Source organism: Bacillus rossius, chromosome 3 (genome assembly GCF_032445375.1).
Source record: "Bacillus rossius redtenbacheri isolate Brsri chromosome 3, Brsri_v3, whole genome shotgun sequence".
Lineage (NCBI taxonomy): Eukaryota > Metazoa > Arthropoda > Insecta > Phasmatodea > Bacillidae > Bacillus > Bacillus rossius.
In genome coordinates this window covers 4,267,367-4,286,403 of record NC_086332.1, presented here as the reverse complement: position 1 = coordinate 4,286,403, position 19,037 = coordinate 4,267,367, and the positions used below count along the sequence as shown (strand labels likewise).

Below are 19,037 nucleotides of genomic sequence, written 5' to 3'. Positions count from 1 at the left end.
ATCGCCTTAACTGTAACAACATTTACAGACGTATGTACCTTTCCTAAAAAAAAAAAGTTACTGTGAGTAATTGACTGACGTAAGCTGGCGATTACGCCCCTCCGAAACTGAGTTCACGTGTGTGAAGACCACTGACTTCAGAAGTCATATCGCTCACACGATGATGAAACGGACGTGTACGAGTCTCGTGTATAGAGGCTATGCGCCACTTTATTCACATGCTTGTGCCGTCCTTAGCATTGAGAACGATACTACACAGCCTGATGACGTCGCTGTGACTGATATGTCGCTACTAAATAAAGTCGCAGGTAGCATTTTTCCTGGATCATAGTACTACTTCTGTCTCTAAGCCTTGCAGTGAGTTTTCAAAAGATTTAAAAAATAACAATTTTGTAAAAGTTTTAAAACTATTTTTTGCACTCAAATTTTATCTACACACTATTGTTTAGCTTCCCAGATTTTATTTGTTCACTAAAGTTTACTTTCGAGTACTGATTATACAAAAACAATACCATTTTTAAATTAAAAAAAAAATTACAATGATATCTCGACACGATCGGAGTAAACAAAGTGAGTGCGTTTCAAAATATGATGCTCTTTAGAAAATCCCAAGGTCAATAAATAATTTAAAAATGTTAGGCCGATAACACAACCGTAGATTAAAAAATAAACTATAAATACGCAATTCTGTAACCATTGTGTGCTCATTAAACAAGTGTGACTTTGGCTGTGTCTGAATTAAGTGTATAATGTCCTATTGGTCTATACTGTGCTTGGCTGCAGGTAATTATCGCATTCAAATTATAAGCCTTTGGGTAATTTTAATTTTGTATAATTAATATAATTAATATTCGGAGAGGTACATTTAGTTAGTATTTATTTTCAATTTGTTTTTTTTTTTTTTCGTGGAATACAGTGACTCCCTGCCATATTAAAACTAGTAGGCCCTACTTAACAATTTCGGTTATGTATGTGTATCAATTTTAAGTTTACCTATTGCATGGTGTAATTATTAGTTTTCTTGTAAACTAGAGTGAAAACTGCGACACAGTGGGCATTTTAAATATTTTGTTTTTATTAATATTTTAGGATTCTAAATGTGCACAATACATTCATGTACAAATTTCACCCTACTTCAATTCAGTGTTTCTGTCATTGCTAACAGATTAGTGTGTATAATGAGTAAAAGTAAAGTATTCAGTTGGTTAAACGGGTTAATTAACTGAAGTTTAAGGTTAATCTCGATTGTGAATCTGGATTTTCACAGTTCTTGACAAATTATCGATTTTTCTGATGTCCAAATTATAAATAAATCCATTAAGTTATTAAAAATAACAAAAGGTTTTAAAATCTTAGCAATATTAGAAACGTCATATATATATAGTATATCACGCACGCACACACACGCGCACACTCACACATATATGTATATACATATATAGTATTTTCACGCACAAGATGTCTATATGTATATATACTAGCTGCAAATACCCGCTTCGCTGTTTTTTTTTGGTCGTACATTTAATTATGAATATCTAATACAATTTGTTTTGTATAAAACACATATTTTAAAAACTTTTTTATTTTGTTTATTATTATATTTAATATAAATATCTTTCCAAGCAAACACAAATATGTACTCAATTTTTTTTTTAATGACATTCTTATACACTACATTAGATATTTTGTTGTCTGGTGCATACACAAATATATTTTATTAGCTCACTTTTTCTTATGAAAAATCAATTGAAGCATTTGCGTCCCATATATTCCACACACTTATAGCTGCCAGCGCGCATCCACCATAATGCATGATGGGTAGAGACCGGAAAAATTCGCGTATTCATTTCACGATACGCTAGAATCCAAACAACTCTACATTTATATTGCTTCTGTGATTGGCTTACAGTTTATCTGAAGGAATTTTAGCCAATGGGAAACCTTCAACCAAAAAAGTATCGAATCGCAAGCGTCCCAGTTGACAAGTGTCACGAGTCAGTAGCCAATGAGCAAGTGGCATTTGCCTGAGTATGTAGAGGGTTGTGGAGTCTATCCTAGAGGTCATCGAAAGCGCGAATTTTTCCAGTCTCTAATGATGGGAGACTCAGGGCTACTACCACACACACAAACATTCGCCTGCTATGTGCAGTTTTGGCTGCAGAGTGGATTATAGGAACACACACACACACATCGAATTTTATATATATATATATATATATATATATATATATATATATATATATATAATCATAACGTGGAATACAACTCAGTAAATATTTTGTTGACGCAAGTGAGGTTTAGTATTAATCAAATTAAGATTTTCCATCGCGACATAAAGAAAATTTAAAGAATTATCATCTTGACGTGTTGTACAAATACATTAAAATATTATAAGTGTTTTGGCTATGTCTGAGCACAGCACATAATTAAATGGAATACCTTATAATTAATGGTGACCGACTTCTACAAATATTTTCTCCTGTGAAATAATAAATAGTGTTTAAAATTGATTTTTTTTTCAATTGACTACAGCTAGGTGTAGGTAATAATAAAGGAAATATACATTTTTTAATGATCTTAGAAAATAAAACCAATTGTAAATATGCAAATATATATTAAAACTTAATACGGTGGTGTAGAATATAATACTTTCAGTGTTAAGGGGCCCGCCTCGTCAGGGGTGTAAGTGTTGGTGAGGCGGGATGATAAGCGCGACGCTCGCTGGTGCTTCTAGCGCGGTGTCGCCTCTGGACTAGCGCGCAGTCTTCTTGTCGTCACAGGACAACTGTGAAATTTGAGCGGTGACCGTAACAATATATGGCGGAGAAATGACGATAAAGGTGTAATGCAAGTCCCTTAAGTGCTTTCAAGAATCTGTACTGGTTGTTTTAAGCCTAAAAATTACTCTGAAAACATGCGTTTTAGCCATGTTAAACACTTCAAAAAATACAGCTTAAAAACTTAATCCGAAATCAAAAGTACTTTTCGACCCTCAGCGAACTCTTAAATGCTTTTCGAAAGTAGACCCCACTCTGATATCACGAGTAGTTTTCAAATCGCGTTGTTTTCCCTGAAGCTAATCGCGCACCGTGTGTGTGGCCGGGTAGGCGGGGGCCTTAACACACAGGGCGGTGTGTCTCGCACAACTGAAGCAGGGTGTCCACAAGGAAAAAAAATTATTTAGTACCAACTTAGGCGAAAAAAAAGTACTAGATTTGAAAAAAAAGTACTAAATTATGATTTGATATGGTTTTAACAATTTAAGAAGTTGTTATGACATTGCAATGCTCGAACTTAAATATCACACCACACACACATACATTCCATAGTTTTTAAAAATAATTACGCTTAATAATGAAAAATATTGGAGTTGCTGTAATATTATTATATTAAAGAAAAAAGTTCTAGATCTGAGCGTAAATGTACTAGACTACTAAACAACTTACAAAAGTACTAGATGTAGTAGGAAAGTACTAACTGTGGACACCCTGAGCTGAAGACGCCAGGTCGACAGAGCCGCGAGGTCCCGTGACTGGAGCTGCCTCGGGCTTGTTCCAGCATTTTCTTTTTAAATTTCCTAACCTAAATTAAAAACTAAGTGAGTTGGGGAGGGTCCCGGGTTAGGGAGGGAGACTAAGTGCGTCTCAGGCCGAAGCCTATACGCTCTAATCATGCAGGGTTTAAGCCATGCGGGAGAGGGAGCATGCTTCATGTGCTAGGAGGGGGATTGGCCAGCCATGACTAACTCCCCTCACTGACTATACTAGACTAAAACTAGATAAGTTGGGCCCAGGTAAAACCTTCATAGACACAGGAAAAACCCTGGGCTGTGACATGCGGGATTCAATATTTCATGCATTAATTACACGTTGGTTGGCTACGGGAATAGAAGGATGGCTCAGGAAGAAGAGTTGGAAGAGTAGAAAGTATCTACTAAGCAAGGGCGGGCACTTGGACATATTTGTCCGCATTGGGGGTTTTGGGCATAACTGGTTGATAGGGGGGCGACTATAGTCGTTTCCCGCCAGGCTGCTAGCCAAGTTAATTGAAAGAACTGTGTTCCAGCGGCGGCCGGCTGCAGCGGCGCTGTGATTGGCTCGCTCGGCACCAATAGCAGCGCCGAGCCCAGCGACCGGGACACCGCAGGGACGTCCTTCAAGCTGTACACCAAGTGAGACCCGGGGCAGGCGCCTTCCAGCCCACAGCGACGTCAGCCACGTCTCCGACTGGCGCTCAACCCCAGCCGGGAACACAGTTTCAATTATACGTTATCTAGGGACGCCTGTATTTCGCGAATACATTTCGTGTCGAGGTATTTCACAAAATACTGTAACTTTTCTCCTGTGGCTATCGGCTGAGGTCGGTGAGAGGTGTCGTCCCGCTCTTGACGGGGCCAATGAGAATGTGGTCACCGTACTGCTGCACCCTTACAATTTGCCATGACTCTTAGAAAAATCTACAGTGTTTTGTGAAATACCTTGACACGAAATGTATTCGCGAAATACAGGTGTCCCTAATTATAACAGTTTAATGTATACTATTCACAACAAATCACACTTCAAATTGAAGATAAACTAACCTAGTTTTTCTTACAACCGTTCAAGTATGTGCATCTTTAGTTACAATCCACACATCCAGCCTTAACTTTGGTTAACAAGTCCGGAGTTAATGGAAGCAGTAGCCTCTTCAACTCCGTGTCTCTAGCACATCATTAGGTAGCGGCGGAACGTAGACACGATCTTTTATAAAGCCCCAAAAGGAAGAAAAAACGCATGGCGTTATGTCAGGTGAACGTGGAGGCAAGCGAAAAAGAACCCTGTCGTTTTCATATGTTATAAATAGAGACCGGAAAAATTCGCGCTTTCGATGACCTCCAGGATAGACTCCACAACCCTCTACATTATTTTTGAAGTGCAAGCATCTTGGAACATCTCAGCCCTCGGGATGCGACATGGGCAATGGTGCTGCGTCTGCGCAGAAGTCTCAGAAACCGCGCCACGTGATTCATTTCGTGTGTGTAAACAGAATTATAGTTCAATTTAATAAAAAAAAGGGAGACTTTACCCTTTTTTTTTCTTACAAAATGAATATCTTCGTACATTTATCAAGCTCAACATTGTTTTTAAGAATTCTACGTTAAATTTCGTGTCCAAGTTTCGTATTATAAATTTATTTGCAACATGAGAACACATGAATCTTCTCGTTACCGAGGTTAGATGTCTACACATCACTGGCGAGTACTTGCGCACCACAATAACGATGAAGTTGTATCACCTTCTCCTCAGAAGGGTACAAACCAAAGTTATCTGCTCTTTTTTCCTTCATTTCGTGTCGAACGATACCGTGAGAACTCTGACATTCACGTAGATAGTGTTTTTAAGTGTTTGGAGATATATCGCACCAGTAAAGCGCGTGATCGTAATCTGACAATTTTTTTGTCTCGTTATCTTGAGTAATAGCCACTATTTTTGGTCACTTAAGTCATGTTTCCAACCCATCAAGAGATTTATTTTGAGATGATTAGTGAATGTATTGGGCCAAAACTTAAAAACACACGTGCTAAGGTTCTGAAATGTGCTAAGGTATTCAGTCTCGTTCACGAGACAGATAACATGAATTGTTATTTAGTTTTATTTTAGCCTCACTAAACTTAAAAGTTATCTACTTGTATAATAGTTTAGAACTTCCGTCAATAGATGATGTGTTTCCTCAAATTTGAAACGCGCTATCGTTTGATGCATTCGTCACGTCTTGCCTAGGGGTTGCCTGCCTTCCCGCTAAATGAAGCCGAAGTTTGTTGTCCCGGTTTTGCTGTTGCGTAGCCATGATGCACCGAGGTTGCCCAATCGATGGGACTTTAAAATTAAAATTTCTCGTTTTTCAAGTGTATGTCCTACAGACTTTAAACTTAGTAGTGATGTTCCTTATAATGATGATACGTTTAGCCCGCGCAACACCGGGTACTTCAACTTGTATAGAGATAAATATTTGACGTGACAACGTCTAATAAATCGATGAACGCCGGCTGCAGGCACGAAAAAGGATGATTCATTTTCCCGTTACGCTTTGTCCCGTTACTCTCATTGTACGCTTGCGCCGCATCTATCTCTCTTCCATTCGATTGGAACAATCATCGATTTGACTTTTTCGAGGCACATTAAACTTGAAACACTCCCATTCGTTTCCTACTTTTCCTATCATCGTCCTATCCTTAACAGAATAACACATATTGGAAGAAGTTAAATAGCAAACATGTATAAAAGTTAAAGTTAAAATAATCTCTTCGTTACAGTATTAAAAAATATTTGAATTAATAAGTGCAAATAAAAGAAAATTTATCAATTAAATTGTAGATTTAATTTCACTCCTTCTTAGTATCCATACAAAATAGTGATAATACAATTTTTTAAAAAAAGATTCCATTTTATTCATAAAACTATGCAATCATTTCATTAATGTTTTGTTATGTCACGTTAAACTATCGTCCGTAAACCGACTTTACAGACAACCAATTTTTTTAAATTTAATAATGTTTTTGCTTAGGTCCAATCCGAACTCACCGGTCGTCATTACTGCAGCCAATCTGAGAGCAGTCAAAAATTTCGTCGCAAGCCGAGAAACCAAAATTGTCGTACACGGCTGGCAGAACTCTGCCGAACATCTTGACAGCATCAGAGAAGGTATGGAGGGCCACTGTGTTCATATATTTATCGATTAAATAATATTGTGCCTACATATTTGTATCGATGTTGTGAGTTTCAGTAATCATAGCTTTAAAACTAATTGTGTAATCCTATCTCTCAGTCTTCCTATGTCTAAATGTTACTTGTGTGTAAACCATCCTTTCATTGGTAAAAGGCTGCACACAAGTTGTAATATCCAAAGTTGAATTTGATATGAACATTAGAAATTATATACTTAGTATAATATTATGTAGTAGTTAATACACTATACTATATTAAAATTGCGTAAAAACAAAAAAGGGCTAAATATGTTATTCAATTTTACCTAATTTAATATCTAGATAATGAAAATATTTTACAATAATATCATTAATAATAATTTAACATTTGGTTTGGCGGGATAATCTCTTATTTATTGGTACTATAGAATTAGTTATCTGTTTGCACTAAAAAAACTGAACAAAATATATATTGTACATATATAAAATATATTGTTTTTTGTAAAATTGAGTAACAATCACATATTTATATTAATATGATTATCAAAGGTAAAATAAATGTAAAAAAGAGCGGGTGTATCTTAGTAACGTTATATGAGTGAAACTTCTTCGGCAATTCTACCTCGACTCCTAAGTAGGCTATATCGTAAGGGGTAAAACGGCAGACAGAAAAAAATATAGAAAAAAAAAACGATTTCTAAAACTAACACAGTGCGGGGTTTTATGGCTTTCATTTCCATTTCTTTTTCGAGTATTTTATAAACCTAACTTTTTTGTATATATTGTTACGAATGCTAGCAAGGCCACGTCACGCGCAGGTGCAGAGCTAGCTGGGCCACATCACATGCCGCCGTAACATGAGATGTGCTGTGCGCACCTGGGTTGCCGCATTACCTCCCTCCAGCCCTCCGCTCCCCCCGCGCGGCGCTGTTAGTTTGACATCCGAATCCTGACAGCTGCGGAGTTACGCGAGCCGCCGACAAGTGTTTTCGAGAGATTTCTGCCGTCGGGACGGCTCGCGATGACGCGACTGACCCCGACCGCTCTCGTGAGTTCTGGAATTGCGCCGGGGCCTATATATATGCCCGAGGACGTCAGGGGAGAGAGTCAGTTCGGAGTATTCAGTCGGGAGTTCTCCCGCGGCGGAGTTTCCGGGCGATAGTGCCGCGGGTGCGGCAGAGTGGCGAAGTCCTTTGGACGAAGGTTCCAGGGCAGGGAGTGAGTGAGTGGAGTCGGGAGTTTTCCCGTGGCGGAGCTTCCGGGCGATAGAGTCGCGGGCGCGACGGAGTCCCGAGCGAAGTTGCGAGTGAGGCGTCGAGCGGATCCTCGGCGAAGGGGAAGTGCGTCGGCGGCGGCGGAGTGCGGTGACGGAGTCCCGCGGCGGAGACCCACGAGGGGTGCTGCGGTGAGAGTTGCGCCAGAGGTGCGGCCCAGCGAGGTGTGTGGAACGAGTGACTGGGGAATAGACATTTCTTTAAGTGTAATTAATTATTTGGCATTTTAGAAGATTTTTGTAAGTGACATAATTAGTGACAATAAATAAAACTGTGTAGTGTAATAAAATCTTTAATTGGGCTATCCTTTACGAACCCGCGGTAAATCATAACAATATTAAAAATTTGATTAAAATAATAATAAATTAATACATTAATTAACAAATTTATTACTCACTTCAAATAACTTCTTAGGATAACCATATTTATTGAAAAGTAAATTATGATTAATTAACAATAAATATTACTCACTGTTGAATAGTCACACCATAAAGATAAACTGTGCGTGTTACTGTTTTTCCCAAACATTTCTATCATTTGGAACACGCCAAATTTCTGAATGAAACATAAAAGTCATTACAGGTAGCACTAATTATCTATGCGGGAAATGCAGGAAATGTCTCAACAGCGCTCTCTACGCTGCTCGTTGAACAAGGAGGAACGCGAGCGTGCTGGTAGCAAACATAAAATTCAAGGCATCCACAGCAGACTGTACAGGATAACTATACCTATCTATTTTCTGAAACAAGTGCATGCTCTCTCTCTCTCTCTCTCTCTTCTCTCTCTCTCTCTCGCATTCCTTAGTTCATTTATATTATCTCGATTCTGTTTTGTTTGGGCGGAAGATGAATCATTGCAAAAAAGTAGGAAACGAAAACGAGCCCAGCGATGTATATAAGTATCTTAGAGCTCACGTTATTTCTCTTTGGCCAAGTACCTATTCTTTATCCTTTTCGCGTGGGAAACGTTTCACAAAAAAAAAATGCATTAAAACAAACCATTGAAATTTTAATCTCTTACGAGCCCAAAGAAGTTTCACATAAATAAGGACACCATCGACAGACCATGGGTGGTGTGGTGGCAAAGGGGAAGCCATCTTTTCACAGACGAGAGAGCCAAACGCCCGATCGTGCATCTTCGGTTTTTTTTTGTTCATTGTAAATAAATATGGCAGTGTTGATAAAAGGATACTAATGGTATATTAGGATAGGTTATCTACATTATAAATACTTTAAAACATTGTGGACGGTTGATTTGGTTAGGATAGTTACATTAAAGATACGGGGGAAAAGCGAGCACGAACTTCGGGGAACTTGGGGGGTTTTGGCTCTCTCGTCTGTGAAAATAAGGCTTCCCGCGGCAGAGTGCATGAGGTACGAGGTATGAGGTGGCCCGCAGCCTACGTGCGGTCGGGCGGCGACTACAACATCGTGATGGTGGACTGGTCGGTGGGCGCGGCCAGCAACTACGTGAGCGCGCGCCGCCTGGTGCTGGTGGTGGGCGAGACGCTGGCCGAGCTGGTTGACGCCATGGTGCATGAGGGCGCCAGCCTGGGCCGCGTGCAGATAGCAGGCCACAGCCTGGGCGCGCACATCGCCGGCATCGCCAGCAGCAAGGTCAAGGCCGGCAAGGTGGCGCGCGTCATAGGTGAGCCCCCTGCTCGCGCTCGTACGTCCGGACTGTGCGAGAGCCGACATTCCTAACGCTATTACAATTTATATTGTTCGTTATTCTAAAATTGACCTTGTTAAAGCATAGAATGCATGTTAGAACACTTTCTGAGAAGTGAAAAACTGCGTAACTGTGCCGTTTATCATAATTTTCGGGCACAAATTTTGAATTTTGAATTTAATTTTTAATTTTTATAGAAGGATACCACGAAAATAATTTCGCATTTTTAATTTCATTTAATTTTGTTTCCATTACTGTACACTCCGACGTAATCTTGTGCAACCCAGTGCACCTGCGCTTGTTCGCAGGCCCAATTATATACTGGTTGCTGACATTTGGTGATCGCAGCATCTCGGCAGCGGTTTGCATCACGTTTTCTCCCTGTAACAGTATGACTTTTCGTGCTAGCGAACGCTACCCCAAGCCCTCCGCTGGCAACTTTCATTTCTCGGAGGCAAGCATAGGTAAGCTGTTTGGCAGCACGTCGAGGACCATATTCCAGTCCTCGGCGACGCCTCAGGACGGTCCACACGACGCCTTTCCCAGGCGACTTAGCAAGTTCTGACCCCCCTTCCCTCATCACCCACCTGTGGCTTCCTGGGAACTTCAACCCGGAGCATCTACCTCCAGTGAACTCGCGCAGGGTACATGGTCTCTTCAAGGACATACGCCCTTGTCCAACAGAGCCCTCAGCGATGCCTAGCGGCCGGAAAATTCCCTAACCTTGCTCTGCTCGCTGGTTGCGAGTGTGACCAGTGCACTCTAGCAGACGTTTCTGTGACCCTACAGGTAGATTCTCATCTTGGCCGCCAGAGCGCACTACTCATCCCTCCCATAAGAGACAGCTTGTCTCAATCGACCGTGGCAGCAGTCGCAGTGCGATTGCGATCTTAGTTCGCCTGCGACTCGCGTGAGAGCGCGGCGAGCATTTTGCAGTCTGCTTCGCCCCTTCGGGCATCTTCGGACACCTTCGGATCCTCACCACCCCCCCCCCCCCCTTCTTTGAATGGGGGCAGTTACTTCCTTTAATTAGGCGCACCGATGCCATTTTCGAAGATTCGGCGGGCAGCATCTGGTGGCTACGGACCACGCGTCGCGATTCACGAGAGTCAATTTCACTAGTACTTCCAAGACTCGAAACTACGTCATGTAGTCGCCAACGTCAAGGCATAGAGGCCTTAATTTTCTTATTTTTTTAAATTTGGCTGCCCGTAATAGTTTTTTTTTAAATCTAAATTATTTCTTCTTTTCTCGTCATGGCTTCCGCGGACTTCCGCGCCGGGAGCTGCCTACTCTACTCCTGGAACCAGCTTATGTGACTTTACCCCGCTACTTTGGGTAAGTGGTCGTCATATTCCCCCCCCCCCCACCTTTTTTTTGCCTTTTCCTGGGCATAGTCTTGCCCAGACTTAGCCGCCTGTTAACCAGTCTAAGCAATTTGGGACTTTGGTTACACGCGGGGTGCAAGATTAGCCTGCAAGAATAACGTTCAAGAATTGGACACCAAATTACAATGGAACTTCACTGCCAAATTAGCAGTCCTTGATTGGGCTCATGCAGTCAGAAGTTTTCTCCCCTCTCCGGTCGACATACAAGTTTTTACATAAAATGATTTATTCTGGACTTTAATCTACCGAAACCTCCGGTGCCAGGACCGCCAGTTTTCAGGACACAGGATTTAGATAAATTCATTTGAAAAGAAAATTAATAACAAAATGTAATTGTCTTTCTTTTGAGCCTACGAACTCACTTAAAACCAGGGTCAAGTTCAAGATGTATGATTGTTTTACTTTTATATGTATTTTGTTGCCCCGGGGCTCCCTCCTGTTTGTAATTAGTATGTTTTAATACATGTGTACTTAAAAGTTAAAGATAAAAGAAAAGAAAAAACTAAGTAAATTATTTTAGTAAAAGGGCAGTTATATAAATCAAACCAGCAGTATTGTTATTTCATTATTATTCATCCTCGATCCACATAGCCTCCTAGAGTTCCTAGTAGGTTATAAATAAATTCCTTTGTACGACATCTGGGCATCTCTGTGATTATTGTTGCTGGTGTTTTGTTTTCTGGGCTGACGCTTCCAAGGCCTTAATTTTTACTTATTAATTGATTGAGTGTTTACCTGCAGCCCAGCGTACGTTACATAACATCTTAGCCCACGGTATATGGCAATTGGAAGGAGTAATTTCGTGAATGGAACGAAAGTAGCATGGAACGGAAATGTGTAAACACAGTACTGCCATGGCGCGAACCAAAGTTCACAATGCCAAAGGGAACTTTTTTTAGTATTAACTGTTTTATGAATTTTAACAAGATGGGCAATATTTTAATAAAATAACTTAAAAATCCGATCCAAAGCCGGGATTATGTATTTTTTTCGTCTTTTCCGCTTTTATCGAAGCTGTTTTATTATATAGTATAAAATTTTGGTCTGCTATTTAAATGATTCAATAGTCGACGTAGCTGCTCTACAACGAATCCTAGCGGCGGGCGCGTAAACTAAGTGTGATTTGCGTCAAGAAATGTAGTTGAAAATAAAAATTGCATTTTTAAAAAAAATACTACGTTAAATATTTTTGTCCGAGATTGGTATGATAAGTAGTGTATTTGAAACATGAGAGCACATGAATATATTCTTTTCCGAGGTTAGGTGTTGCACAAAATGTTTTTTTTTTCTAGCCGCTTATACATGTAGCAACTTACGGTCTTCCTGTTACATTACATGCAGTTCTTTTTAAAGAAGGGCAATTTTCAATTGGAATGGGTAAAACAGTTATCGTATCAGAAACTGTTGATTCCAAGATGTTGTTTATCTTTGTCTGTCACGTGAATAATGTGAATTGAAAATGAAAACGGCACTGTAGTGAATTGGGCTACTTGAATGTTAGGTGTTACTACATATATATATATACTCTTGCATTACCAACACACAACATTAGCAAAACGTATTACGTAGATCCGTATTATAGTATTTCAAAACAAAAAAAAGCTGCATAATCTCGGACTCTATAAACACACTTCCATGATGATTCTCGTAGATCACTCCTCTACACCAAACGTTCTACAGCAAACCCATTTTAACCTTTTCGTGGACTTCGCTGGCGCTCCCCAAATTCTTTTACGGCAAGACTTGTCTCGCTCACCCCTCTCGACCGACTCTCACACCACCTCTCCCTCGTCACACCAAAGCGGCCGAGGCGACAAGACCAAACCCTTCTCCCAGCAGTCGCCAGAGAAACCACATCTCCCACAGCTGACCACACAGTTGCCAACCCAACAGCCGCGCGAAAAAAACCCGCAACTACTCAGGAACTTGCAAAGTCTCCCGCCGCGCGGTGCCACCAGGCAGAAACTACAACAAACACCGACGTTCGCACACAGAAAAGGCAACGCGTCTACGAACCGATGCACGCCCACGCGTCTACAAACAAAAACACAGGGGGAAAAAAGAAAGAGAGGAGGGACACTCGTAAAGAGTGTCACAATACAATCATGTGACGAGCCAGCAGCTTGGCGTGTGGTGGACCTGGGTCTGTGTGGACCAGGTCTGGACCCGGCGGCCCCCGGCTTCGGCACGGTGGCGGCGGCCGGACGCCTGGACAAGACGGACGGGCACTTCGTGGAGGTGATCCACACGGACGCCGGCGCCCTGGGCTGGTCCGACCCGCTGGGACACGCCGACTTCTACCCCAACGGCGGGCGCATGGTGCAGCCCGGCTGCTCTGCGGGTGAGTGCCTCGGGCAGTCTCTCCGCCGGCCGGGTCCCGTCAGCGGCGTGCACTCCCCCGCGCTCCCGTACGACGGGAACTGATGTCTCAACTACATCTTACACGGGAAACTTTCCGGCTATTTAAAAAAATTTGGTTGTCTGTAAAGTCGTTTACGGACGATAGTTTAACGTGACAACGTCATAACAAAACATTCATGAAATGATTGCATACTTTTATGAATAAAATTGAATCATTTTACTGAATTATCACTATTTTGTATGGATACAAAGAAGGAGTGAAATGAAATCTACAATTTAATTGATAAATTTTCTTTTATTTGCACTCATTAATTCAAATATGTTTATTACTTTAACGAACAGATTATTTTAACTATAACTTTCATACATGTTTGCTATTTAACTTCTTCCAATCTGTGTTATTCTGTTAAGGATAGGACGATGATAGGAAAAGTAGGAAACGAATGGGAGTGTTTCAAGTTTAATGTGCCTCGAAAAAGTCTAATCGAAGTTAGTTTCAATCGAGTGGGAGAGAGATAGATGCGCCGCAAGCGTACATGAGCGTAACGGAAAAATGTGCGCAACGGAAAAATGTGCGCAACGGGACACTTTTTCGTTCGCCGGCGTTCATCGATTTATTAGACGTTGTCACGTCAAAAAAAATTCCTTCTTATTATGCGCAAATAGTCCAGATATGGGCGGTACACAGCATACGAGATGACTTGTGTTGGTTGAAACCACGCTCACACTGTCAGGCCGAGCGGGACACCCCCCTGCTTCCCCCCCAATAGAAATTTCCGCGGGCAACAACTTGGGGGATCATGCACATCTGCTTTTCTGGCGTGCGCGGTACACAGAGCAGTTCGCTTCTGAATGTCTCGGTTCACGATGACTCCTTGCACTTCTGACACTTGTCACACTCTGCTTATTCCTATACTTGCTGGATTCTCAAGGGGGGGGGGGGGCGGGGATACTCGCGGTGGTTCTGGGGGGGGGGGGCAATATATCTCTGGATAGTCAGCAGGTATGTATAATTTTTATTTTCATCCTGTGAAAAATTTCGTTGAAAAGTGCACGCGCATCGTGAAACATTCACTCTCATAATTTTTTTTTTCACAACGTGCCCAAAGAAGTGTAACTTCAACAACGCCCTGGCTAACACGTATTTAGCAATCGTCACCGCCCCACCCGTCAGACACGCGCACGGCAGCAGACGTGGATGGCCGGATGGCCGGATGGGGGTCGTTACCACAACGCCGAAATACCATAACGCCGAATGTCAAAATTGACCACAACGCCGACAGCTAGAAAACTGCTGTGTACCACAACGCTGGATTACCACAACGCCGAAATAACAACTGAATGAAATTGTGTGTGTTTCTTAAATGTACCTTAACGCCGAAATACCATAATCAAACCTAACCTAACCTAACCTACCCTAACCAAACCTAACCTAACCTTTGTGGCAGTCCTGCAATGACATTTTTCGGCGCTGTGGTAATTCGGCGTTGTCGTACACAGCAGTTTTTTTCTAGCTGTCGGCGTTGTGGTCAATTTGGCATTTCGGCGTTGTGGTGCGTCCCCGCCGGATAGCCGGCTCACCACGTGCTTGGCGTGTGGTTCCAGTGGCGTGCAGTCACGGGCGGGCCAACGAGTTCTTCGCCGAGTCCATCACGACGGGCAGCGGCTTCTGGAGCCGGCAGTGCGGCAGCTGGTCCACCTTCTCGGCCAACCGGTGCTCCAACAATGCGGAGACCGTCATGGGCGACAAGACGCCCTCCAGGTGAGAGCCCCTGCGATCCTCCACATTTACCAGACCGGCCACCCTCCACATTCACCAGACCGGCCACCCTCCACATTCACCAGACTGGTCAACCTCTACATTTACCAGACCGGCCAACCACCACATTTACCAGACCGGCCAACCTCCACATTTACTAGACCGGCCAACCTCCACATTCACCAGACCTGCCACCCTCCACATTCACCAGAACGGCCACCCTCCACATTCACCAGACCGGCCACTCTCCACATTCACCAGACCGGCCACCCACCACATTCACCAGACCGGCCACCCTCCACATTCACCAGACCGGCCAACCACCACATTTACCAGACCGGCCAACCTCCTCATTTATCAGACCGGCCAACCTCCACATTTACCAGACCGGCCAACCTCCACATTTACCAGACCGGCCAACCTTCACATTCACCAGACCGGCCAACCTCCAATTTACCAGACCGGCCAACCTCCACATTTACCAGACCGGCCAACCTCCACATTCACCAGACCGGCCAACCTCCACATTTACCAGACCGGCCAACCTCCACATTCACCAGACCGGCCAACCTCCACATTTACCAGACCGGCCAACCACCACATTTACCAGACCGGCCAACCTCCACATTTACCAGACTGGCCAACCTCCACATTTACCAGACCGGCCAACCTCCACATTTACCAGACCGGCCAACCACCACATTTACCAGACCGGCCAACCTCCACATTTACCAGACCAGCCAACCTCCACATTTACCAGACCGGCCAACCTCCACATTTACCAGACCGGCCAACCTCCACATTCACCAGACCGGCCAACCTCCACATTTACCAGACCGGCCAACCTCTCTTACGTGATCAAACTGGCCACAGTGCTCAGAGCTTATTTCTCCATCTGTAACTTTCTCTAATCTATGGTTGAATGCTGGTGTTAATCTGTGACGTTTCTCTTTGCAGTGCGTCTGGAACCTTCTTCCTGAAGACCGGAAGATCTTCGCCTTTCGCTTTGGGCAAGACGGGAGCGTAACACGTCTGTTCGGCACTCAGTCTGTTCTTATAAATAAAGAGTACATTGTGCATACACTTCTATACTTTTCACATCAATTGGACAAAATTGTTTGTAATTTACTGTATAAATTTTTGAATTAAAATGACTGAATAATATGTAACCTCCAAGAGTATTATTTATAATATCGTGGGCTTAGTGGAAAAAGTCGGTAAGTCCAATTTCTGGAGAAAGACTGTTAGTTCACTTACCAAGTTTTGGTTGCCTAGAATAGCGTTATAATTGACTTGCCGAAATAAAGCTAGAAGAAAACGTCCACAATCATTCATTATTTGGACTTCCAAACGTTTTCTTGGCGAAGATATTGCCCTTACAACTTCATCTGTGAAATTAACTCATTTTTACAAAAAAAGTGGACTTACCAACTTTTTCCACTAAGCCCACGATATATAAAATCATAATTTAATTATTAATTACGAAACTTTACACAATATTTACGATTGAATTTAAAATATATGTTACAAATACATGCCTCACATCCAGCCTAGTATAGAGAATCAATTGTAATAGCAGCTTCGGGAGAAAGAAGTCCCTTTTTTTTCGCCAAAGCACAGCGATAAAAATACTGTCTTCATTAATTACGGCGCATTGTGTGTACATACGTCAGGCGAACGGAAATCAGACCCCACGAACAACGGCAAAAACAATGGCAACGTAACGTAAAATTATAAACAACATCCCCCCTCCCTTTTCCCGAAACACAAACCCCCATTCCTGTTTTGTGTGTTAATTAATTGCCACCCATAATTAGATCCAAGCTGCAATTAAAACGGGAAGTGTGATTTCCCCTCCCGCTATCGGAACGTTACAGCCAGAAAGTCAATAATAAATGAGCCCCCGACCTGGTTGTGGGGGAGGAAGGGGGAGGAGAGACTGAGATTGGATGGGCGGGCATAACCGCGTTACGCCATTTCCGGCGGAAGAGCAAGTCGGGACGAGATAGGTCGTGTGTAAAATGGGGTCCTTGCTGCGGCTGGATTAATTTTATGGCGCATTAAGCAAGGATGATTACAATTTAGCCGGGAGTTTTGGCGCGGTTCGGGCGACATCGTCGACTGAGCGGTGTCTCGGCTGTCTAGCTCCGACCACACGGGGCGCTGCGCTCGCTGTGTTCGCGATGTTCGCTGTGTTCGCTATGTTCGCTACGTGAGTCAAATATAGCCAGCTGCACCTCGGGTGTCACTGGCCACGCCAAGCTGTGTTCGCAATATTCGCTGTGTTCGCTGTGTTCGCTATGTTCGCTACTCAAGTCAAATGTAGCCAGCTGCACCTCGGGTGTCACTGGCCACGCCAAGCTGTGTTCGCAATATTCGCTGTGTTCGCTGTGTTCGCTATGTTCGCTACGTGAGTCAAATATAGCCAGCTGCACCTCGGGTGTCACTGGCCACACCAAGCTGTGTTCGCAATATTCGCTGTGTTCGCTGTGTTCGCTATGTTCGCTACTCAAGTCAAATGTAGCCAGCTGCACCTCGGGTGTCACTGGCCACGCCAAGCTGTGTTCGCAATATTCGCTGTGTTCGCTGTGTTCGCTATGTTCGCTACGTGAGTCAAATATAGCCAGCTGCACCTCGGGTGTCACTGGCCACACCAAGCTGTGTTCGCAATATTCGCTGTGTTCGCTGTGTTCGCTATGTTCGCTATGTTCGCTACTCAAGTCAAATGTAGCCAGCTGCACCTCGGGTGTCACTGGCCACACCAAAATGTGTTCGCTATGTTGGCGACGTCGCCTGGTCTTTTTTCTCAGCTATTTTTTTTTCTAAAACGTCGCTGACTTCGCGCATGCGCAGATAAAAAAAAACATCTGTTTTCGCGCGGAATTGTGCTGCACTTATGAGTTTGCTTTTTAGGAAGGATAATTTTCTTTCAGTATTGTGCTTTAAACAGTCAAGTCAACGGAAAATTTAATTGGAAGATTAGGAAGATATCCATGTTTATAAAATAGACGACGGAAGAATATAGAAGGCAGGATATGCAGGACAATGCCTGGGATTTGATTTCAAGAGAATGCTCTCGCTATCAAACTTAGTTGGATTTTCCATGAAATAATCCTTAAATTTGGTTTCTTCCTTACTCGCAACTGCTTCCATCAAATGAAATTCTTTAAATTCTTTTGTTTTTACTATATAAAAATTTTACGAAAGTCACACCATGGTAACGGCTACAATAGGTAGTATTTATTCGAAATCTACTACGTCCAGGGATAGCCTATTAAGGGTTTCACCTCGGAATGAGAGATAGTCAACTATAAGTTTGTATAAACCTTGATTTTGACACCCTAAAACTTGTCTCAAAACCTACTTATCGTATGGTGTCCGAGACTACGGATATTCCAAGGTCAAAGGTAAAAAAATCCAATATTTTTTTTTTACATATTTATTGCAAATATCTCGTTTCCTATGGGTTTTATGCTATTTGTATTAATCATAAATATGGTAGAGGATTAAATTTTCTACAACTTTTGTTCAAATATTATTTTTTTATTATCTTGAACCATTTTCTAGATAGAGAGTAGAGCGCGCGCAGTGTTTAACTATTTTAGAGTATTATTCGATGTCAACCTGTAGTCCCGATTAAAAACACGCCGTACAAAGTTTATAAATTATTGATAAATATATAATTCTAAATAATTTACATTTTTTGACGTGACAACGTCTAATAAATCGATGAACACCCGCTGCACGCACAAAAAAGGATGACTCATTGTCCCGTTACGCTGTGTCCCGTTACGCTGTGTCCCGTTACGTTACTTGCGCCGCATCTATCTCTCTTCCACTCGATTGGAACAACCATCGATTTGACTTTTTCGAGGCACATTAAAACTTGAAACACTCCCATT

The 19,037-nt window shown here is 42.4% G+C and overlaps 1 protein-coding gene across 1 annotated transcript; it reads left to right on the top strand.

Annotated features, from left to right (window-relative positions):
* Window positions 1-656: 656 nt before the first annotated feature.
* LOC134530117 (pancreatic triacylglycerol lipase-like) lies at window positions 657-16,304 on the top strand. The gene is made up of 7 exons (XM_063364722.1): window positions 657-783; window positions 4,066-4,171; window positions 6,544-6,680; window positions 9,355-9,603; window positions 13,174-13,356; window positions 14,982-15,138; window positions 16,093-16,304. The coding sequence occupies exons 1-7, from the start codon at window positions 750-752 to the stop codon at window positions 16,160-16,162; spliced, it is 936 nt and encodes a 311-aa protein (XP_063220792.1). The 5' UTR covers window positions 657-749; the 3' UTR covers window positions 16,163-16,304.
* The last annotated feature ends 2,733 nt before the right edge of the window (window positions 16,305-19,037 follow it).